Consider the following 23268-nt stretch of genomic DNA (forward strand, 5'->3'; position numbering starts at 1 on the left):
AACGCTTTTATTTAGGTATGCCAGTCACTTATTTTGGTGTTAAACACTGAAAGAAATTTTAAACGAAGATATAATGTTCCCCGTATCTTAGAAAATTTTGATAAAGATAAGAAAATAATCAATCGTTATAATTCCTATAATATAGGTGAACAGTAGATTACATGTCGGTATTAAAGATAAGACGCCTTTGTTCACGCATATGTTGTTCTGTAAATATTCTGAGAATTGCAATGAACCACAGAGTGAACGCAATAATTATTTCATAGCTTCAAACACAAATGAATCATTTTGGTATGTKTAAGTGGTCGGTTTTGTACCCGATCAAGAACTTTCAACTCGACCTCGTTCCTTAGAACAATATTTAGGGAATGTTTTCAGCTGCTATCACAACCACAAACTTAACCTTAATTTCAAGTTTCTTATCGCAAATAATATTGCTAGTGTAGTAATTTGGAAGGTTAGCTGATGGGAATTTGTAGTTACTAATACTTCATTTAGCATTTTTCCAGAGGCCACATAAGCGAAATAATATTATGGTATATATACTTTACCACTCAGTTTTTTGCAATCCATTTCTTGAATTTATTTCAACTTCGCTTTTAAATATTTATGATACTTGCTTACTTTGAAATAGACTCATGAGTTCATCAACTTATTTGCTATATTACATTCGGAAATCTCTATAATATTACCACAACACGACCAATGACGACTACCTGGGTGACCGGCATGACCATGCCCACAGCCATTGTAACCAGGCATGCGCCCTTCACAGGAACATTTCACCAACTTATTACCCTTACTGGAACAGAAGGTACAGCAATGATAGATGCCACTGTGCGGGCGTGCATTGCGTGCGAGGAATGTGAAGGGACTGCCCTGAAAACGAAAGAGTTGATTTTAGASGAACTACTTAAGTAAGTTTGAAAGACTCCAAGTCTGATTTTGAAAATCACATASAAAATAATTACCTTGATGGGCTTATCATTAATAATTATTTGCAGCACTAGGGTCCCTTCAGCGTCGGGTGTAAAGCCGATGCCATAAGTGCCGTCGCGATTATCGGCGATCTGTGTAAGACAAGGAATAAAACAATTTATATGCTTCTCGCACATTCACTTTATTTTCTCTTACCTCCACTGGTAAAAATTTTGAACTCGTTTCTTTGTACTTAAGTAAAGTCTGTATTTGTAAGCCACCATGGCATAGGCCCGCACCATCAGTGTCACGTGACTGCAGCAGAAGTTCTACACGTTTATGTAGACGTAATTGGGTAAAGCCTGAAAGTCGTAACAGGGTTATGAAGTACAAGTTGTGGAAATCTCGTTTGCTCACCCTCCCATTGCAGCGTGCACAATGAAGGCTCAACAGTTTGCATTGTAATAATGCCAAAGAGTGGTATGTCGTTTTGGGCTTTCATCGGAGGTGCGCGGATATGTGGTAGGAATTGTAGAGTATCCGCAAACTGTAATAGGAAGAGAGAAGGTCAGAAAATCTTACTTGTATACTAAAGCAAAATCATGATATCGAGATCATATTTGGTACCGCGGACTAACACAGCAAATAAGGGAAGGTAGACTACGGTTGACAATATCCTGATGAGGGACAAGTCTTCATATATTGCTAGAATATCGGTAAGAAAGTCCAAGACTCTGTGCTTTAACGTTTGTCTTACAAAAAGAGCGTCTATCCTTCAGATAACACATAACTAGAGACGATTTATGTCGGGAAAGRAKGMYTTKRRRAAWKSSSYYMWKKTYMWTKYSRMCMMSGSCSGRWTTTYMAMMMCCSRAWKGRMCCSGRWTTWWWAMSGRMYMARGRMYKKYMATTCTGAATTYTTTCATATTTGTGAAATATTTTCTGCTGCTAAAATAACAAYAATTAAATTTCTGAGCTGACATAATTCAGCTTTTGAATAGTAACCTACAATAAGACAAGCGAATTCCCACCAGCTTTCAGTCCGGAATTTATTTTTCTCAAATTTTCAGTTGAATCTGCGATCTAGCCTTATGAATCATTAAATAAAAATGGCAGCCAAAAAATAAAGATGCGGTCATCGAAGCTCATTGCTTACCTTGTTATAAATATTTGTCAGGGTRTATGAGACATTCCTTACCTTTGGTTCGGTGGGCATTTTGAATTGTTGACAGTATTCGAAACGCTTAAGCAAAATGTTGAGAAAAGAAAGCACTTCAACATGGGAACCRCATTCGGTGAGTTCCTGAGCGAAGAGCAAAGCCTCCTTGGACTCGTTATTGCGTTTTTCTATAACAAAAAAGAAATAAGTAAGAACAGAAATAACTCTCAGCACTCACCTAAATCCAACTGCTGCTCAAGTATCATTTCCACTTTGGTCTCGCGTGCACGATGCACTTGCTGTAACAAAGTCTTCCGATGCACTTCGATAGCGTCGAGGTACTGCCGTATGAAGACCTCTATCTGCGCTTGTATGTCATCACATTTCTTATTTATATGCTTGGATATATCGTTCATGCGCTCGACCGAATGTTCGGCATAGCTGCAGAGCGGACGCGTATGATTCACAGCGTCGTATAGTAATTTAGAGTAATTTACAAAAGCTTTTGGTATCGACTCATGTTTGTGGCCTTTGTGTAGGAGCARCAGGCAATCGGCGCAAGCGATCTTCAGAAGAAGAACGGACGCGTATAAGAAAAAGTCTAGGCGCATTTATGCTTCTCACACTCACCTGCAAACAGCTGTTGCAGAAGGCCTTCATTTCAAAACCCGGATGCATGCCACATTTCAGCGTAAATTTCGTTTTATCATCCAGCAGAGTTTGTTGCTTTTTACGCGCACGTCTCAACTCCATTATATTCCGTATACTATGGTTAGCTGTGTTGCGCTGCCGTTCATGTGAATCTCGGCAGAGCGAGCACAGATTCAGCGTGCAGCTAACACAATGGTAGATCGCCTGGAAGACTCTTCTAAAACTTAAAATAACTTTTAATACACACTCTTCCACTCACATTGGTTTCCTCGAAGCAGAGGCTGCACCAAACCTTTGTTATCACTTCATCGCCYAGCTCCTGTTGTATGGTCTCGATCTTGCGTACGAGCAGAAAATTCTGTGGTAATTGACGTATGCCACCTAACGGTATTACGGTTGCATATTTGCAAATCTTACAACTGATGTAGCGTAGACGCTCTTCGGGCGGAGCGCTCAAACGCAGCGATGTGGAGCTCTCCGAGCTCTTGCCGTCCGATTTTGACTGTTGTATGGATATTTTAATATGTTTTTTTTAAATTTATTGTTATTGTTGCTTTACCCACCCTTACTTTCAGCAAAATCCGTTCGAGCGATTTCTTACGTCTAAAGCTGAATGACGACTGTCGTGTTCGCGAAGGTGAGGTGGAACCGCTGCGCACTGACATCTCCGGTGAAGACGATTGCGCGCTACAGTTGGACTTGTTGGTGGCTTTAAGAAAGTAATATATGCATTAAGTAGTAACTAAGGCAATAAATGTAAAATTTTTTATTAGAAGTCCTCTCATAATCTAAACGTTGGAGTCGGAAATTTGAAAAAATACGTACCAAAGGCTAAGAGATTTAGAGCTAAGAGTTGTAGAGAAACCAATGCGATATATACACGAAGATGGAGTCATGTGTAGAAGTTCACGCAAGTTCATATAGTTCAAGCTCACGGCTTCCGGTCTTAGAAAAAATATCCTCTGGGTAACCATAAAACATGCTTTTGAAGACGAGCTAAAGTGAGAAGGCAAACCATCTCTCAGGGTTGTGCGATGGGTTTGATACCCGATACGTAAAAAACGCCGCAAATGAAATCTAAACAAACGTCCATCTTAAAACAAGCGGTTTCTAGTCTTAAAGTAACATTCCAAGCATTCTCTAATTAATGGGAGCTCCTTCAGCTAATTAGTTAAGGAAGTAATGCGAATGGAGGCGACGATGAGAGATGACTTTATGCGTTGAGTTTTCATTTCTTTAGAAATTTTTCCTCTGTCGCAAAATCAGTTTAAGTATCGTACGAAATGATGGCTCTAATATACAACCGAATATTACTCTGGCGCAGTAGATCTTAGATCGCGGTCACAAAGTGTTGCTTACACTAAAAAAAGGACAGCTTGAAAGACAAAACAGCAATGCCTCCTTTATMAGGCCACTTCTTCTAGATTTTAGACTGTTACCGTAGCAATAATGAATTAGACTTCGTTCACGTTGTTGAACCGATATATGAATCTCTGATATTTTTCTTCTTTCTTGACAAATTTCGTCAGCAAGATATTTTTATCGGTGAGAAAGTGGTTTATGAGGAACTGGATTTTAKAACGGAACTGATATCAATATTAGAAACATTCCTGATCTGAGCTCTAGCTCCTGTATACAATTGTCTAACCAAATTACCATTTTAGGGCCTAATGAACGAAACTTCACTGGATGGATGAAAAGGTCTGGACCAAAAAACATTTTCAAATTTTTAGCTGAGGATTCTTCTTTATACACGGAACTTATTGAACAGCATTTTATAACAGTYACCGCTTGTCATTTTCCTCTAAAGTACTTATGACAGTTAAGCGATTATTTACACTCTTTCCTCTGCTCTCTTGAACTTATTTTCATGGCTGGAAGCACGCATGCGCACTGCATGTAAACAATGGTCCACCGGCAGTGGTATGAAAGCATTCACTCACGGCAAAAGCGTAAACAGGAAGCACATGGTACACACCAACACAGCCACACACAGCACGCATATATACGAACAACGATATAGCTATTAAGCCTAGCAGGGGTGTTTGCGCTAAAAAGGAATGCAGTAAAAAAAGGCAATCATTAAAATACGAAAATAGAAGTAGCACACAAAGAAGAGGAAGCAGACAAGCATAATTATGTGTACGAAAAGGTAAAAAACAAGTTGAAAAATGAAAAAACAGAACGCTGTGCATTGAAAATAAAACGCTCGAGTGCTTCACACATACTTCCACAGCTAAGTACACAAAAGCACTTGGCACACACACACACACACACGCGCGACGCACTCAACGTCGCAATCTAGTGATTTTATAGTCCTCCGCAAGGACGTCGGCGACGGCACAAACGCAGTCTTTGTCAGTCGTTCACACGGTCCGCGCGCGGGACGGCCTGCGTTGCTGTTGCCACTAACTTAAACGTCTGTAAAATGCTGCATCAATTGCAAGCGCAGCTACAAAATGCTACTGAAAAAATATGTCAAAAATCGACGAAAGTTGAAAATACTCTTTCTGCTCATGGTCATAGCGCTGATTGTGATTACTGTGGTCATATTGAACATCTCGCCGAATGTGAGCTCCACTGAACGCGTGCTCGACGAACGCTTCATAGCGCGCATCTATGGCGGTGGCGGCGGTGCTGTCGGCGGTGTGGGCAGTCAAGACGGCCGCTTGGAGCAGCCACCATTGAAATCGCCGCGCCAAAATGGTGTTATTGTGCCCGAGAAGTATGACGAGCATAAGGTGAAGGCGCGCATAGCACAGGAGCGTGTGCAGCAGCTGCGCCAAGAACAGCAGCGTAATGCCATCGATGCGGGTGAGGAACGCACCAAGCTGGATGCCGTCACGACGGGTGTGCATATCTTCTACAGCGCGCCTGTCGCCTGGTATAAGACAAAGAAGCCGCAGCTGGTCTCACCACAGTTACAGCTGCGTGGCGCCGCCAAAGAGTTGCTGAACGATGTTTCCGACGCCGTCCAATCATCAGCATTATCATCACCAACTTCAGGTGTAACATCGCCAACAACTACGACCACGACGGTGAAGCCAGTGCGTATACTTAACACCGCATTCTATCCGGCTTTGGGTTTGTACAAGCCCACAACCAGTTTGCTGCAAAAGCATTTCGATAACATACACAATTGCGGCATTGGTGTGCTCATACTCAGCTGTAGCGGCAAAGCGGGCGAGGTGGAACTCTATCGTCAGCTGTTGGAACTGGCGCCCAGCTATAATTTGAGCATTACCTTTGAGATCAGTGTGGCGGGCAATCAGAGCGTGGAGTTTTTGCAGCAGCAATTGGAGGCGGTGCGTCGTTACGCCACCGCCGAGAGTTTCTATCGTGTTTATTCGTTGACGCGTAAGCGCTTGGTGCCAGTGATTTATGTAAGCAACGCTTATAAGTTGAGTGAAACGCCCGCAGGTCGTGCTTTGTGTCAAACGCATCCGGAGACGTTGAGGCGCATTTTCGATGCCTACTTTATTGGACATATTCGGTAAGTTCGGGATATTTTTAAATGAAAAGTCGTTTGGTGATAATAAGAARCTGTTAGTGACAACACTTATTGATAATAAATTTAGAATCAAAGGTTTTGATCTGTGCTAAAGTTTTGGGAGTGGTAATTTTCTCATTTGTAGTACTCAACATTAACAGAAGTTGGTGGACCCCATACATTTTAAGACACGAGTATAAAGTTTTTTGGTACGAGGATTGTGTAGTTCTTGACTGACCACTATAAAAAAACCTCTATCTTAATTATAAAATTTTCCAGAGTTAAGTTTCGAACCCCATGAATTTCGGTTCAGTTATGCACTTAATGCATCCGGTAACGTCCGGTATGGCTTATAAATTATAATTTAGTAATCCTCRAATTTTTGTCGAAGGAATTCTTAGTTATACGATAGTGAAGGATCTTCTGAAAAAGTGGTAGTTGTAGTGGAAGATATATAGAATAATCCAGGGTTCGACTTCGTTGCTTGACTATAACAAATTCAGCCACAAAATTTCAGTATTTGACTTCTTTTAGTGGACTCTCAATTTCAACAGAAATATTTTAAGAATGAATAGGACAAATGTGAGTACAAAATACTTTAAAACAATCTGCTCCATGAGCAGAAGTGTGGAAATAATCTGTCGAGGTTATTTGATAACCAAAGGAATCATTTTCGGAGAATCAAGAATTAATTTGAGCCATGAAAGTCTTCTGGCACCATACAGCATCTGTCGTCTACTGTATTAACGGCTAAACTTTTGGGTTTGAAAACTACACCTCAATTTTCGTTTCTCTAAATTGGACAAAGAATATATGGCTGAACAAGAAAGTGCCAAATATTTACTGCGCTTTCACATTAAATTTATGAATTTAGACTCGGATATTGAAATTCGTATTTTCCAAATATAATACTTCCAACTCTTTTTCAGAGAGCCCGAAAAGTTCTTTAATTGCACATAATATATAAATTAGGTTCCAAAGGCAGGATCTCTGACTTGGAACGATTCGACCGTTTAAGCAATAGAAAAACGAAACTAAAGATTGAATATTTGTTTCTTCACCACAGCCTCAAAAACCATGTGGATATCATGCGACGACTCTGCTTCGAAGGCTTCTACAATAAATTACCAAGTAATGGCGCCACATTTGCGAGCACCTGGAAGAATTGGTCATATTTAAAATCCTTCGCTTTAACATACAAAATGTTATTTGTGCCAACAGTTGGACCAGGTTTCGCGGAACGCAATAAATTCCCACGACACGGTGATATACAAAGGCATCGCAGCAATGGCAGGGTAAGTGGTTAGGAATATATTTGGTATAAATAAAAAGATTGTAGAAAAATAATTACAACTGAATAACGCTGCTTCTTTTCTTCATGCTTACAGTATTATGGCGTCGCTTGGCGCACAGCCATACTCAACCACGTGGGTTTCATTAACATCGCCAGCTACAATAACTGGCCGGATGGCAGTCAAATCGAGGAGGTCATACCGAAAGCAGGATTTCTAGACTACAATCCTGGGGCGAAAACTAAGTATATCGATTTGACGACACATTGGGTGGGTAATTTCTTAAAGACGCGTCATGAGGCGGCCGCTGTTGCTGTTCTCGGTCAGCCAAGTTGTTATGAATTCTTGAATAATACAATTTGTTGAATGCCAGTTGGATAAAAAAAAAATCGGAAAGAGGACAAAATATATATAAAAAAAGAAAACGMTAAAAAACTTTAAAAGCATAATAAATAGTTAATTAATAATTATTAAATAATATTACAAAAAACGAATAAAAAAACGAATAAAAAATACGAATAAAAAAATTATATAATATGTACATTCAAATAAAAAATTATTAAAATCAAATATCAGAAATCTAAAAATAAACAAAAAATATAAAAAACATTTTAAAAATCTAAAATTAATTGTAAAAATTACAACTTTGCTTAAATGTAAGCTCTGTAAACTATCTGCAACTACGGCAACAACAACAAAAGTTCAATGATCATATTACTTTCTTCGAAATTAATTGAGATATATACCTATATAAAATATATAAAAACAATAACTTATAAAATGAAGTCATATTAAATTGGCCGACGCCATTAAACATTTCGCTGTGCATTAGAAACTTTATATTTATACTAAAATATGCATATTAAATATATTAATAACTAGTATACTTAATATTTATATACTCCATATACATACTTAAAAAAATTATTAATAACAGTAGGTAGTCTTAGTAAGTGTGCTAGGGATCCTTAAAAAGATCTCAAGGGAGTGGTGTCCTAGGTTGTTAACGGTTAATAATATTTTTTCCTAATTTTAACCTTTTAAAAACGTGACACAAGCCAAACAGAATTGTAGATGACGGATAGTGGAGATTTAATCTATTCCACCCTTTTTGCTGACCCCTTTTCATATAACTGGTTTATACATATATTGTATCAATATATATACATATATAAACCTTATTTCAATGTCAGATGAGAAGACCCTTGGATCCATGTTTCCAAATAGGGATCACATCGCTTCGCTAGCACCCAGCAGCATATTGGACTTTATCAATATGCTGGGGCTCGATGAGTCTTTGTGATTTAGGAGAGGACACAATATATGTATCTAAGGTCGCGGATCGTCCGTCAATCAATCAATGTCAGTTGAATATATATTTTGCCGAAAAACTTCCTCAAATCACTCACAATATCACTCTTTTAAATCGTGAAAAAAGTTTAAGATTTCGACGTAACATGCAGTATGTTCCATAGAGTAACAATAAACTTCTCAGCGAACTTTGGAAGAAACGATTCCTTTATTTCCATTATGATTGCCTCCTCGAGATTCACTAAATCTTTAAAAACGACACAATCGCTCTTCTATGCCGGGTTAATGACAAATATAATCCATAAAAGTGGTGAGAGCTTCCACCATTTAGCCTTTTGAACTATGAGGCTTTATTATTACTCTAAAAATCTGTATCTTTATGTAGGCAGGTAAAAGGTAAATTTTAGGAATCTAACCGTTGATTCAAACGTCTATAACTGAAATTTAGCCACAGTTAGCTTGGGTTTTCACATTCCTTATTTTCCGTGCAGTATGACTGAGCTCAGAAGTTTCTACTGATCTTTGAGCAATATATGGCGGATCTTTTTGATAGCTTCTACTTATCTTTGGAGAAAAAGCCAAAGTAGAACTGAGCCAAGCAAAATTGGGATGTCTTTCAGATAATCTGTCTACYAAAATCGTTCATTGAATACATAATTTGATCTGTTTAATTTTAGTATTAAGAATACTAAATTAGGATTTAGGACGGATTTTTTATGACAGTGGTCATAGTTGAGATGAACAATATAGTTAGAACCCAAAATTATAGGCTTTATGAAGGCTTATAGCGGTGGGAACTTCACTTTTCTCACATATAGGTATTCATTTTTCTTTAACATAAAATGACCTCTAAGCGTCTAATAGCCGGACATATTCTCAGATAATCAAATTTTCTGCATACCAAATACTCTAGCACACACTCGTAATAGCCGTCTTCGATTCGCCACTACGCTGCTCATTAAGCTCTCATGTTAAGACATAAAATTTATAATTAAACTGAATACAAGTTGGTATGCGAATATTTCAAGAATCTATAAGTAATTCAGCTGTTTGTTCGATTCGCCAYACTTTAAATTTCTGGCGATTCGTAGACAGCTAAATAAAGCTATTGCATACTTTAAAATTATACTTAAATACTCACGTATTTATATTACATAAGACGAAATTTGTTAAATCAACTCCAATAATTGCCAATTGTATTAGCTACTCTTATATTACATAATACCTAATAGATATTACTTATATATAAAAGATATATTCTTCTAATATTYTACATAAAATCGCAATATTACTAAGCTAATATTAAAAAGTCGAGAAATAGTTTAGTGAAATCACTTGTTACAAGAAAGTTTGAGCCACAAAGTGGACCTTTTTCAAATTCAATCAATTATTTAAGGAAATCTAAAGCTACTCTGCTGTTAAGCATATAACAGCACTATAATTATGTCTACGAGAAATAAAAAATAACGTAGAGTTTCAAATTTTATTACTCTATTAACTCAAATACTAATAACTTCATTTATACTCTTATATACATATACATACATACATATGTAAGTACTTTACTATATACCATATAAATACAAGCATATATCAATAGCTTTAAATAGTGTAGCGCGACTAAAAATAAGTAAATTTAAATAATAAAATAACAGTTAAAAATAAAATAAAATTGTGTGAGTTGAAAGGAAAATTTTTTATAACCTAAAATGACCATCTCCGGTATTATATTCGCTACAGTTATGCCACAAAAACAGCTGTTAATTCCCTTACAGAAGACCAGAGARGAACCTCCGCGAAGTTTAACAGGTTTTTGAAATTTTATCAGCAAGTGCTAACTATGTTACAGACATTTTTACATAACATTTATTGATCTGCGATAAACTTCCGCCAAACCCTCCACGAGAGTATCGTCGACTGGTTATACATACCACATCTCGACGATGGGAAGACTAACTGGCAACAATTCGCTTCTGTTGCAGTTGAGAGGTGTCTAGCAAAACTTTGACTCCTTTGTTGGGAGTCCGTTCCTCCTTAATAGCACAGCATTAAAATAAGAAGTCTTACTTCGGTTGGATATACAAAAAAGAGCTGCATCATGGTGTTATGCGACTCCTGTGGAGAATCAGCAGGAAACTAGTTGCTCCAAGAAGAGAGCTGCATTTGTAAAAAGCTTAAAGTAGTCATTACAAAGACAAGAGCTTGGTCTAGGTGCAAGGGATAACATTAAACTTGGAGCTGAATATAAGCGTAGCTCCAGGAAGCCAACAACACCAGCGSCAGCTAGAACCAAACTCGGTASTCMAAGTATGTTTACAAAGAASGGAAGGGATGGTGATGCCAAARGTGGAGCTGMMAGTAATGWATCTGCCAACGAATGACCTAYTTTTAAGGTCAATGATCCAGTGAAAGCTAGATACGCGGCTACCTACTAAGAAGCGTATAAAATGCCCAATAGAAGCAGGTGCAAGCTGCGCTGACAAACTCCGAAGTTGGTATATTTGYTTGCATATATCAATATTTACTTTATCTTTTATTAGTTTATGAAACTKGTAAGCTATGCGGATGTTGCATTAAAAGGAAATACTTCGAATATTTATTTAGTCCTACATTGTTCAGGTGTTCAGGTTTTTAAAGAGCTTGGTATGAGATAGATGTATATCCGGTTCAATTCAAAAGAGCTTCGAATAATTAAAATTGTKCAGGTCTTCATTCTAAGCTGGCTGAAAATGCGGCCCGATGGAATCATAGTTTTCACTATGATATACACGTAACGCTAGATTTAAACTCTTGGATTGGACTTATTTACTGAGTTAGGGCTGGAATTCATTGATAATTATTTAACAAAAAATGTCTAAAGAACTCAAAAAAAAAAGTATTCCACTTACCCTTCCAATCATGRTCCTCGGCGCCAGGTTGCGACCAAAATGGTATGCTGGAGTCTTGTTTGAAATTTTCATCAACCAGGCATTGGAAACAAAAGGAATGTAAACAATTCAAGGTGCGTGGGTCACGAAATATTTCACTGCAGATGCGACATTTTAAATCATCGGGAAATAAAGAGGGATCCGGAGTAACGCGAATCAAGATGCCGGAACTTGGCGATGGACTTCTGGATAARACAAAGTAAATGAAGGACTTTAAGATTCTAGTTTTGTTAAAAAAAAAAACTAAAAACAACTGTATAGTACGATTAAAAGCGCAGTGAGACTAACTGGATCTTCGGCTCAGTATCGCCGCAAAAAAGTCGTTTAGTGTTTCCAAGTAAAACACTGTTTTCTTTTGTTTATTTTCAATTTGTTTTACCTCCGTTTCATGCTATTATCTTGTACTCTTATTTGACATATACATATGTATGTGTATGTATAATTCTAATTTCCCTATTTCCCTGCGACCCTGACCGAACGCATACGAAAACCCACTGAAGTGTATACGGTCTAACGCACCTTGARCGATTTGCTGACGCCTCGATTAGTTCGGTTGGTTGCAGCRCACGCGTCTCASCCGAACGCGCTGACGACGCTCCGCCACCCAATGCTAACACCGTGGATGGAGAGGGCGTCAGAGTGCGCGMYGGCGACAACAGTTGTAACGGTGTTRTTGCGGTTGGCGTTGGTGGCACGGGTGTGAGTGCCGCTGTTGTGGCTTGCTTTACCGCCGTTATTGTCATTAACGGCGACAAGCCTCTCGTAACGGGCGATTTAAAGTTCAATGAGCGATTATCGTACAATTCCTTTGTCTGCGCAACGACATGTTGCTGATGTGCCTGTGGTTGTTGCTGTTGTTCTATGGCCACGGCTGCCACAGCAACATGTGGCACATTACGCGTGCAGCTTYCGCTTTGTGTGACATTGAGAAATTTTAGAATTTCACTGCCGCCACTACCGCTGCCGCCGCCAGCGCTGCTCAGACTACTGCTGCGCACGGAGACCGATGACGCAGCGCTTAGCACATTATCCATTAAAGATTCCGGTGAAGTAGAGCTGCCTGGCTGCGAATTAATCTCGCTTATGCTCGTATCCTCRGCATCCGGTAGCTTTTTTGTTGGCAACGCGGKTGSAACAGCCGCCGTGTCGGCGGTGGGGGTGAGCTTTGCAGCTGGTAGCAGCTCAAAGTGATTGTTGGCGAATTCGGGCGCACGSGAAAATCTGGTGACTTTCTTTGCTTTGGTTGCTGTAGCGGATGTTGTTGGGGAGGGTGCAGGCGATGGCGGTGGCGGCGGTAAAGGTGGTGGGACTGCTATTTCCGCTGTCGACAACATTGCACTGCGATATTGTTGTGATTGTCGGTATTGTTGTTGTGGTTCCTTTTGCTGCAAATATGTTGAATTGCCGCCTTTCGGCGTTGTACCACGCTTAGACGTGGCAGGCGCTTCGAAACCGGGCGRCGTTGGCACTTTTCCAGTTGTGAAGCCTTGTTGCTTTGGCGCTTGTTGCTGTTGCTGCTCGRAGGATGTCAGCACAATTTCCGGCAAATCACGCCCATTTTCGTAGTTTCGCTCGTTAACACGCCTCTGCGTCGCCACATTAATTGGCACTATGGTGAAATTAATCGGCGCATATTGCTTTGGCTTATGCTTCTCCAACTGTTGCTGCGTCTGTGGTTGTTGGCGTCTGTGCCGCGGACAAAACCCACTTGCGCTAGTCGATTTCGCCCCACGTCCACAACGCTCGCGTCCGYTTGCGCTTTCTTTTTGCTGCGCAATTTCCGTTGCCAGCGACGCGTTCGATTTATCGATTTTCTCCGACTGTGATTTTAACGATATTTTTTCTGCGCTCAAACTCAGGTGCAATTTACAGAGTTCAGCGCGTTCGCCACTTGCGTGACGCGGTGAATTCTTGGTTAGAACCGCACTTTCCGTCTTTTCGCGTCGTAACTTTCGATATGCGACTTCAGCGGTGTCGTCGTCGTCCGCCTCCTCGTTGCTCACAACTTCATAATCGGTGAGTAAATTTTCACTCGCGCTTTCGTAAGTGTCCGGACTTAGTTTCGAGTCGTTTTCGTAACTCTGTTCGTATTCGTAGGATTTCCGTTGCACATCGAAGCAAAATTCGTTATTATTCATTATAATTTAGCGTGTTTCCAAATTTATTGGATATTTATATAACAACTAACTGGAGCTCATTAATAATTGGTCTGAGCAGTGTGTGTGGTTTGAACGCGCGCGTCGCTAAGTAAAGTCCATCTCGTACTGAAACGAATTCACTTTGCAATGCACTCAAATAATTTCTGTTTTGTAGAACTTGACACGAAAAATAGCATTTAATCTAATTAGTCTGGTATTTCTAGTTTTGTTTTCGTACGCCTTCGCCATTGCAGCGTGCTACTTGCAACCCGTATTGCATTACAAGCCGGCAACGGCTTTCTGGCTATCAACTCGGGGTGTTTGCACGAATCTATGCGGAAAGCGGAGCTGTGAAAAGGTAAATACTGGTCAATTGGAAGTGTGCCGCYGTCGGTGAATTGAGACACGTGAAATTAAGCGCGAACCACTTTGCGATTGAAAATCATAGAGGTTAGAATAACCGCCGCTCGTAACTCGTAGGGTGTGGCGTTTGGTGCCTGTAAAACTACTCGTAGATGGCTCAGCGATTACCCTCCTGCCTTAAAAGAGTTCCAGTTAAGATGAATGAATATAATCACCAGGATTGTAAAAAAGCTTGTTTTTCATTTCAAATATTCTTTCTACAGAATTTCCGCTGGAGTAATATGATGATATTGACCTAACATTCAGTYTCAAATTCAGTCAGTTAATTTGTGCAAAATATTAGGTTGCGGTATTTTCGCTAGTTGGCGCTGAGAGCGCGTAGTTCTAGTTTTATTCGTCGCATCGGGTCGTGCTTTACCTTTTTGGAAAGCTCATTTCACGCGCTAACACGTGTTTGATTGATTGTCGTTGCTTTTAAGTCGTTCGTGAGTTATAGCGTGGAGCAAAATAAAGAGAAAATACGGCATATTTTACAGTACTACTACGATAAAGGCAAAAATGCATCTCAAGCCGCCAATAAAATTTGTGCAGTTTATGGACCCGATACAGTTCCGTTTCCGTCCGATTTTTTTTATTATTTTTGTTTTTGGGACGATGATCTGATATCGGTAAAAGAAATGTTATTAAAAATTCGTCTTGGTAGCTATAAGGGAGAGACATACTGTATGTTTAACGTGAGTATCTGCTGACGACAGCCTTACCCAACGGTGCTGAAAAGCACAGAGAACCAAATCAWTGCGTTGATCAACGCCCTGAAAATGCCAGGAAGTTTTCTAACTACCTTTTTTCTAACTTTTCACTAACCACCTTGGTATGGTTCAAGGCCCATAGTATATCAGTAAATAGTTTTCATGTCCGCTGAGTTGACACTCATTGACCGGATACAAAACGGAGTATGTTACGGTTACGTAAACTCGACTGTCCTGGCAATGTCCTGTTGTTTTTGTTGTTAGTCTTGTCGCTGCAGAAAACATTCCTCAAGTAATATCGAATAATAGTACCGAGTTGACAGTCCGTGCCCGTATAAAAATCCGGGCGCGTTCCGGTCAAAGACTGTATTCGGCTCCATTCCACTAAATAGCTTCAGGAATCCGTTTTGCGTATACAAAAACAACAAAAATTCATAAAGTTTTGGTATAGACTCAAAGCCCTTTGTTGAAACATGCATTTCTTTTGGTCTTTTTGGTGGAGCATCACAATTTTGATGTCAGATTTAATACACAAACGTCACAGCAAGCTTTCCAATAACAAAAATCTAAGCTTCTTCTAGCTRTCATAAAAATATTGTCGCCATAAATTGTATATAAATGTTTTTACGTTGAATTCTTACCTTGTTATTCCATTTTGGTCTTATTTCATAGGGTCTTGATCMCAGAACCGTATTTGGTTTCTAATATAATTTTGTGTTAAATTTCTTGTATACATATCACTGTTCCCGCGTTAATGTTTTTGGAGATTTTTTGAGTTTTGGGTTCTTTTTTTAAACTGAAAATATATATTTTATGTTTATTGTACTATTTCTAATAAATGTTTAATATTTTTTTATTTATATTTGTCAATTTTTTCTTATAAAAAACAATTAATTTTGATATATAATACATTAATAGTATTATGCATGAAACTTAAAATTTTGTTAATATAACATTTTATTATATGAGATATGATGCGTACAATATATTACTGCGCTATAAATATTCAATATATAATTTATGTAACGACATATACATATCTATGAAAGTATCTCTTAAGTATATATGTAAGTATTAATTCGAGAATTAGTTTATTAATATTATTAATAACTTGGTCTTATATAAAATCTATTTAATAAATTCTATAACAAACTTAACCTCATTTATGTTATGCATAATATTGAAGTCTACGTACGTATTCCTTTTCATATCATTCTCTGTCAGTATAAAAAATTAAAGTAATTAAATAAATATAAAAAAATATAAACACCAACTATTCGAGTCTTTTCTGTGACTTAAAATTAAGTAAAAAATATAAATGCATTAAACTAAGGCAGTCAAATAATAGGAGCAAATCTCTCTGCATAACCTTAAATCCTTCTATATAACATCGTTTATATGTTGCAAATATTATTACCAATTRCTCTTCTACGTGTCAACACATGCGCTAGAAGCGCACTCCAACTTTCAAATGCTCGGATTGAATAAATATTCCATYGGTATTTCGGCATCGCTCAAACGCAAACGTTTCTGTGGCGAAGCGCCAGCACACATCGTGCTCGCCAATGGCATGTCATCGTCCGAACAAAAATCACTTTCATCCGCTGAGTCACATTCTAAATTTTCGTCGATCTCGTCGATTTCCTCAGCCATAACCAGATCTCCTTCGACTTGCGTTGAATTCGCTTTGGGCTTCTCGGRTGTTTTGGCAACTTTGCCTTTTCGTTTCGATTTTTTCTTTTGCTGCGACRGCGAATCCGTGACTATTTTCTCACGATACTTGCACCAAAACTTTGCTGGCTGCGCATAGTGCACCAGATTGGGAAAGCGCTTTGCCAATGCAAATCCCAAATCGTCGAAAGCTTTTTGTAATGTGTCATCGGTGTGGGCAGTGAAGCAACCATGAATGGTGGGTATGAATATCAACGACTTTTCGAGTAGATTCARCTAAAAATATAAACAAGTTTAATGGATTTTGTTAAAAAAATTGGCATTTGCTTTCTTACCGCATCGGGCATAGTTATTATTTCACGTCTGCGCCCGCGTCCACGGCCCGCACTGCCAGCGGTGGTGGCACCTGAAGTTTTAGCTGTGCTTGCCTCATCTACTGCAGCTGCTTCGTTTGCTTGTGCGATTGCATCATCCGTAGCATTATCCTCGTCGTCGTCTTCTTTGTTGTCAGCATTGGACTTTTGTTCCTTGGTCAATTGGCAAACGCGTTTTAAAATGAACAGTACATCCTTGAGCAATGCGATGCCTTCAGGACTTTTCATGCACTCGTCACGTAGTGATTTTTCTAAAAAAACATTAATAAAACAAGAAAAACTGCAAGTTCATTTGCACCGAAGCTATAATACTCATTACAGGTACATTTCTTATCGCATAAAAGGGTAWACAAAGTGCTTTCRTCTTAATTTCAAACTTTTAMTACTCCGTCTTACCTGAAATCAGTTTGAGTTGCCCAAAATAGAGCACCAAATTCACCTCATCCACCGTCGCCAGCATGTGATTATAAAGCAATTGACGACTCTTACGCTTTGCCTCTCCTTTCAAAGGCGACTTAATGCTTGTATCCGAAAAGCTATCCAAACCGTCGAAATTCTGTAAAAGAAAAAAATACAAACTTGATAATATTATATTCYACAAGTATCCACAAGCGCCCAGACACACCTCGTATTCGTTGAAGACGAATGGACATTCGATTAAACACTTCTGAAAGAGCGTTGAATTCTTCTTACTGAGATATTCTTCAAAAAAATCACAAGCACGCGTTGCCAATTCTCTATTCTCATCTAAAATAGCAGACATAAGCGCCAACAACAAGGAACCACGCAATTTCAACTGATCCTGCAAGACCAATTTCTCGAAACATTTAAATGTCTCCACTCGATTCATGACATACGGCGATGATAATTTCGCCAGCACGTGCTCAATGATACGTTCCACAAYTTGCGTGTGCTTCTTACAAAGATCCGTTATTGAAATCGTTATAGTATTCACGATTGGTGGACGATCGATCATTTTCAATATGGCACCATAAAGTTTACAAGTAGTGCTGGCCGTAACGGCATCACGTAGAGATAGACGACCAGCAATCAATATCATCGAATTGAAGAGGCGCTCATTTTCCAAATCCAACTCTGACTCAGGCAATTTCAAGCACACGCTCATGTATTTGTGCACGAAGGAGACAATAGTGTGATGCGGGCGCAAACGCGTCTGCAAATTCACTTCTGAGTAGGAGTAAAGGTGAGACATAAATGTGGCGCGATTATCGGGGAAATCTGCTATGCCCGAGAGTATGCGAAATTCCAGCAAATCATGCAATTCGAGCAACCAAGCTTTTTCGGTTAACTCAAGTGGATTGCTTTTGAGATTTTTGCCTTTGGTGGCCTGAGATTGCGAGCAATTGTCGATGTGAATGAGCAGATCAAATGCTTTGCCAATGAGTACCGGTAAGATTTGACCTTCGCGTATTTGCGTGAGTATGTGATTGAAAGCTTGATTGAGTGCTGTATGCGAGAAGTCTTGTATGCAATTAGCGAGCACTTCCAGAGCAATAAGCATATTTTGTTCTTTGTTCCACTGTGGAGAAGAAATAGTAAAATGTTTGTTAAATATGTATAGTTGTAGGGCCAAATTGTGTAATACCGATTTCAGTGATATGAAAAGATGTATAAGTGCATCGGGTTCTTTACTCTTCAACTTGCCAGAAACGAAGTTGAGCACGATCCAAGCTTCTGTGGAATTCGAGGTTAGTAAATGTGACTCGATTATGCTGAGTATTTGAGGACTGCAAGATTTTATAAAGATTACATGTTGAGGTTATGTGATTTAAACTTAACTTTTTGATAAAACTCGTATACATTTTTAATCCTAAAGACTTACTTCAGCAAGCGTTGCTGTAAAGCCATGTGAAAGCATTCTTGCAGATAGAGTCGCGGCTGCGTGGACAGCATTGTGCGTATAATAACCCAAGGCATAAAGTGTTCCGCCTGATTGGATTGATCGATACCGCGCATATTTGCAAATACGCGTGCGCGAAAACACTGTCATCAAACAAAATTTGGATTACATAAATAAGTGCAGACATTATTACACACTTACATCCAYAGCCAATTCAATATTCTTTGGATCGCCATCGCGCAACATGGGCGCCACAACCTTGCACCACACCCACACGACTGGATAACAGTTCGGGTAGCAGCCTAGAATGCTGTCGATACTGACTAATGTTTGTTTCCGCACTAAGGCAGTGGGTTCATCAACGAGACGCGTTGTTTCTGTCACAAAATTTGTATTGAAAATAATAAGTGGATTTAGTTTGATTAGTTGCTCCATAAACATAACACCCGCACGTCTGATATATGATTGGGGACTTTGGAAGAGATTTTCATAAACATATTCTGGCAAATGCAAGAATGACAACTCCACCAAACCATGTCCTTCGAAACTGTACTTCGGCTCAAGCGCAGAGGGTTTCTCGTAGCGTATTTCATTCTTACGTACACGTGGTTCATCTGGCAGCTTGACACCAAGATCGAGGTAACGTGTATAGCATATACCTTCGTTTAGTATTTTCATAGTGTTTGGTGAACCTTTGGTAAGCGCAAGATGCAGCGCCTGTACTGCTTTCAGTTTAACGGTGTTGTTAAAATCCTGCAAACTCTTTATGAGTTCATTAATGAGATATACTTCGCGTGGTATGTCCGATACTTCGTGTCGAAACATTTGCCAATTAACATGTGCCTCCAACTGCAAAATGCGTGAAATTAATTCTATGGCACGTGCACGTATCATTACTTCATCGGCATAGATTGCTTCGCACAAGAACTCCACCGATGACTCATTACAGGTGGTATAAAGTGCAGCATCATATTTTGCGGCGTATTCTAGTGCGCGTTGTGTCTGCTCTGTTTTCCAAGATTTTATTGGATTGGTAACTATGCATTCGATATAGAAATTTAGAACTTTTACAAGCAGACGCGGATATTTTGAAATGCATTTGATAAACCAATCGGAGATATGTTCGCAATCACCACTAATGACAGTTCCGCTTGTACTTTTCGGTTTTGGCGGGTAAGTGTGCAGGAAAACTGTCATATTCATTAGCTTTTTTAGTGTATCTTCCGGTTCGCCGTTATGCGCGTTTACTACTTCGTCAAATATTTCAAAGCATTTAGCGTGTAGATTGGCAGCATCTAAAAACAYAATTGTTTAAAGGCGTTAAGAAAAATATAATTAAATTTGGTACTGCGGATATGGTTAAAGGGAAACTGGAAATAAAAACAGTATAAGAAATAATTAACGAATTCATTTCCTGCACAAAATACAACACTGTGCTTCACATCAGCTGTTTCACAGAATTTGGAAATCAAAGCATTCAAACAAATCAAAAGCAAACCGAAAAGAGAAAGAAAATAATCAAAGTGCCGCATAATTTTGGAAAGGTAGAAAAGCAAAATAAATATTTCACAATTTAATTTGAATTAATTTTAAATTTTAGTCGGCATTATCAAAACAATGTCTGCTTTAATAAAACCATCGGGCACACGTAATTTGCGTCTGCTTTTCAAGCAGCTTCATGCTGTGCGTGCAATTTGCGTTAGTTCGAAGTGCTACACGGATGACCATGCACAAAAACCGAAATCCTCTGCAGAACATTATGACATCATAATTGGTGGTGGTGGACTCGTCGGCACAGCACTCGCAGTTGCTTTGGGCAAAAATAAAGTTTTAAATGACAAACGGATATTATTGCTTGAGGGCGCACCGCCTTTCAGAGGCTTCAATGTCGAAGCGCAATATGGCAACCGTGTCTCCGCTATAAATAATAATAGTGTRGAACTATTCCAATCTATCGGCGCTTGGGATTACATGGAAGAACGTAGAGTAAAACATGTTAAACAGATGCAAGTGTGGGATGCATGTAGTGATGCCTTAATCAAATTTCAAGATGAACATTTCGCCGCTGATGTTGCTTGCATTATTGAAAATGACTTGATGTTGGATGCTCTGTATGCACAATTGGCCGATAACACAAATACGCAAAATGTGGAGGTGCGTAACAATTCGCGCATTGAAGGCGTACAACTTTCAGTAGACACTGGCGATAAATACTCGCAAGTGCACCTTAAAGATGGCAAAACATTAACATGTGAACTACTGATAGGCGCTGATGGCGCCAATTCATTGGTGCGTAAACAAATGAATATCGATGTATTTAGTTTGGAGTATCAACGTCGTGGAGTGGTAGCCACCGTGCAATTAGAAGACCCTTGTGATAATACGGTGGCCTGGCAACGTTTCTTACCAACCGGCCCGGTAGCTTTACTACCATTAAGCGACACACTCAGTTCGGTGGTGTGGAGTACAACTATTCCACATGCTAAACATCTGTTGGAATTGTCTGAGGCTGATTTCACTAAAGCATTAAATGAGGCTTTTTTCAAGGAATACCCCAAGAATGGAGTTGTTGTCAATGCAATGAATACATTAAATTCGATTATTGGACGTAATCCCGATATGCTGAGGCAATATCCGCCTGCCGTAAATGGTGTTATAGAGAAATCACGTGCATCATTTCCTTTAGGCTTTTTACATGCCTCATCATATGTATGCACCGGTGCAGCTTTGATTGGAGACGCTGCTCATCGGGTACATCCACTCGCAGGTCAAGGTGTGAATTTAGGGTTCAGTGATGTGCGTGAACTTGTTAAAGTGCTTTCTGAGGCGGCGTACGCTGGTGCAAAACTCAGTGACAATCATTACCTTATTAAATACGAGCAACGTAGCTTGTCTAAGAACGTGCCTATAATGGTGGGTGTGCACGGTTTGCATACACTCTACTCGACCACATTCACACCGGTGGTTTTGCTGCGCAGCTTAGGTTTACAGCTCACAGACACTATTTCGCCTATAAAAAATTTGTTTATGAAACGTGCTATCGGCTAAACACTTTATCGCTTTACCAATGATATATCAATTTTTGTATTTTAGATATTTAGAAATGTTCTGCTACTTTGGTTATAAATAAAACACGAAATTAATAAGATTTGTGGAAAATAAGAGGAAATTTCACTTACACATATTGGCATAACCGCGTTCATGATTCATGTACAATATATTCACTAGTTTCTTCAGCAAGATGTCTCGTGTGGCTTTGTGATCGTTGAAATGCACATACCTTAGCAGCAATTTGAAGTCATCGCAGAATGTTGAAAATCGTACCCATATTTCGATAGGTTGCTGTTTCGACATTCGACGTAGAATATCAGGATTCTGGATGCGTTCTATCAAACCGAAGACCTGAAGACAATGCGCTATTACCTCGGGCTCAAAGATATGAAATCCTTTTGCACCGGGAATAGTTAACGAAAGAAAATATGTATCGACGGCAGCAAGTGCAAGCTTTGTATATGCGGCACAAGCAGCATCCAATGTTGGTAGACCCGCTAAAGCATACACGAAGCTGAGGTAGGAGTCACGCGGTGACACTTTAACCACTTCATCCCAGCAATCATAGGTATTATCATAGCTGGCACTTGATTCACTTCGCAAAATACGTATGGCAGAGCATAGCTCTAGTAGGGTGGACAACACCTGCGGATCGTTGAGTGCACGCTGCACAAATGGCAATTCAGGTACAGAGGGCTTAGCTTGCTGAGAGGTAGATAGAGGTTGGTCTTCCGCATTCGATTTATTCTTGTTTTGCTCTTTTTCAGCATCATCCTCGTAAGCCTCTTCAATATTTTCCCAAAGCAATTTACGATCAAAAAACTCACTTAATTTCTTAAACAAATTTATCAATTCAGTCATTTTATTGAATGTAAACAAAAACACSGCATTTCTTCAATGAAAATATATATACATACAAATACTACCGCTACTGAAAGCATAGTATGTTCGGCCGAACGGCTGATCAAGGCTTGCACGGTGGGCAGTAGTGGACAAAATCTTACAAATCATAAGAAAATGTTAAATCCGAATTATAATTAATAACATTATTTACTGCAAACGAAATTGAAGTCTTATTTGTTTCGTGGGTTTAAGAAAATGTTTAATATTATTTTTTGTTTGTGTTTCGGTTTTTCATATACATATATATAAGATATCTATTTTTGCTTGGTGTTATACACGTAACTAACATTTGGGATGAGAACATATATATGAAGTGGTCTATTTTTAAAATATTTATTTTAAAATATACGAAATATTATTTTTTTACTGCAATTAGAATATTTGTTAAAATGCAACCATGTTAAATTTGA

General features: G+C 39.0%; 4 protein-coding genes across 4 annotated transcripts; 2 read left to right on the forward strand and 2 right to left on the reverse strand.

The window, feature by feature from the left end:
• Positions 1 to 601: 601 nt before the first annotated feature.
• LOC108969124 lies at positions 602 to 13991 on the reverse strand. Its single transcript, XM_018933663.1, has 11 exons — positions 12268 to 13991; positions 11710 to 11933; positions 3292 to 3437; positions 2988 to 3230; positions 2708 to 2932; positions 2316 to 2643; positions 2117 to 2265; positions 1336 to 1465; positions 1135 to 1280; positions 972 to 1070; positions 602 to 879 (listed from the first exon to the last, which is right to left on the reverse strand). The coding sequence occupies exons 1-11, from the start codon at positions 13884 to 13886 to the stop codon at positions 637 to 639; spliced, it is 3552 nt and encodes a 1183-aa protein (XP_018789208.1). The 5' UTR covers positions 13887 to 13991; the 3' UTR covers positions 602 to 636.
• LOC108969123 (glycoprotein endo-alpha-1,2-mannosidase) lies at positions 4776 to 7931 on the forward strand. The gene is made up of 3 exons (XM_018933662.1): positions 4776 to 6221; positions 7285 to 7513; positions 7607 to 7931. Exons 1-3 carry the CDS (start codon positions 5188 to 5190, stop codon positions 7874 to 7876), a joined length of 1533 nt encoding a protein of 510 aa, XP_018789207.1. The 5' UTR covers positions 4776 to 5187; the 3' UTR covers positions 7877 to 7931.
• A 2115-nt stretch (positions 13992 to 16106) lies between the features above and the next one.
• LOC108969114 lies at positions 16107 to 22932 on the reverse strand. Its single transcript, XM_018933641.1, has 8 exons — positions 22084 to 22932; positions 19106 to 20199; positions 18887 to 19047; positions 18650 to 18791; positions 17669 to 18583; positions 17440 to 17599; positions 17005 to 17294; positions 16107 to 16945 (listed from the first exon to the last, which is right to left on the reverse strand). The coding sequence occupies exons 1-8, from the start codon at positions 22814 to 22816 to the stop codon at positions 16466 to 16468; spliced, it is 3975 nt and encodes a 1324-aa protein (XP_018789186.1). The 5' UTR covers positions 22817 to 22932; the 3' UTR covers positions 16107 to 16465.
• On the forward strand, positions 20342 to 22063 carry LOC108969115 (ubiquinone biosynthesis monooxygenase COQ6, mitochondrial). Its single transcript, XM_018933643.1, has 2 exons — positions 20342 to 20448; positions 20505 to 22063. The coding sequence occupies exon 2, from the start codon at positions 20522 to 20524 to the stop codon at positions 21950 to 21952; it is 1431 nt and encodes a 476-aa protein (XP_018789188.1). The 5' UTR covers positions 20342 to 20448; positions 20505 to 20521; the 3' UTR covers positions 21953 to 22063.
• Positions 22933 to 23268: the final 336 nt, after the last annotated feature.

This window comes from Bactrocera latifrons, unplaced genomic scaffold, assembly GCF_001853355.1.
Source record: "Bactrocera latifrons isolate USDA-ARS-PBARC rearing strain unplaced genomic scaffold, ASM185335v1 scaffold_24, whole genome shotgun sequence".
Taxonomy (NCBI): domain Eukaryota; kingdom Metazoa; phylum Arthropoda; class Insecta; order Diptera; family Tephritidae; genus Bactrocera; species Bactrocera latifrons.

Excerpts from the sequence above, each read along its gene's own strand:
- LOC108969123 (XM_018933662.1), top strand. The coding sequence starts at position 5,188 with ATGCTACTGAAAAAATATGTCAAAAATCGACGAAAGTTGAAAATACTC. Across the intron at positions 6,222-7,284 it reads TACTTTATTGGACATATTCG|CCTCAAAAACCATGTGGATA; the intron begins GTAAGTTCGGGA and ends TCTTCACCACAG. Across the intron at positions 7,514-7,606 it reads GGCATCGCAGCAATGGCAGG|TATTATGGCGTCGCTTGGCG; the intron begins GTAAGTGGTTAG and ends TCATGCTTACAG.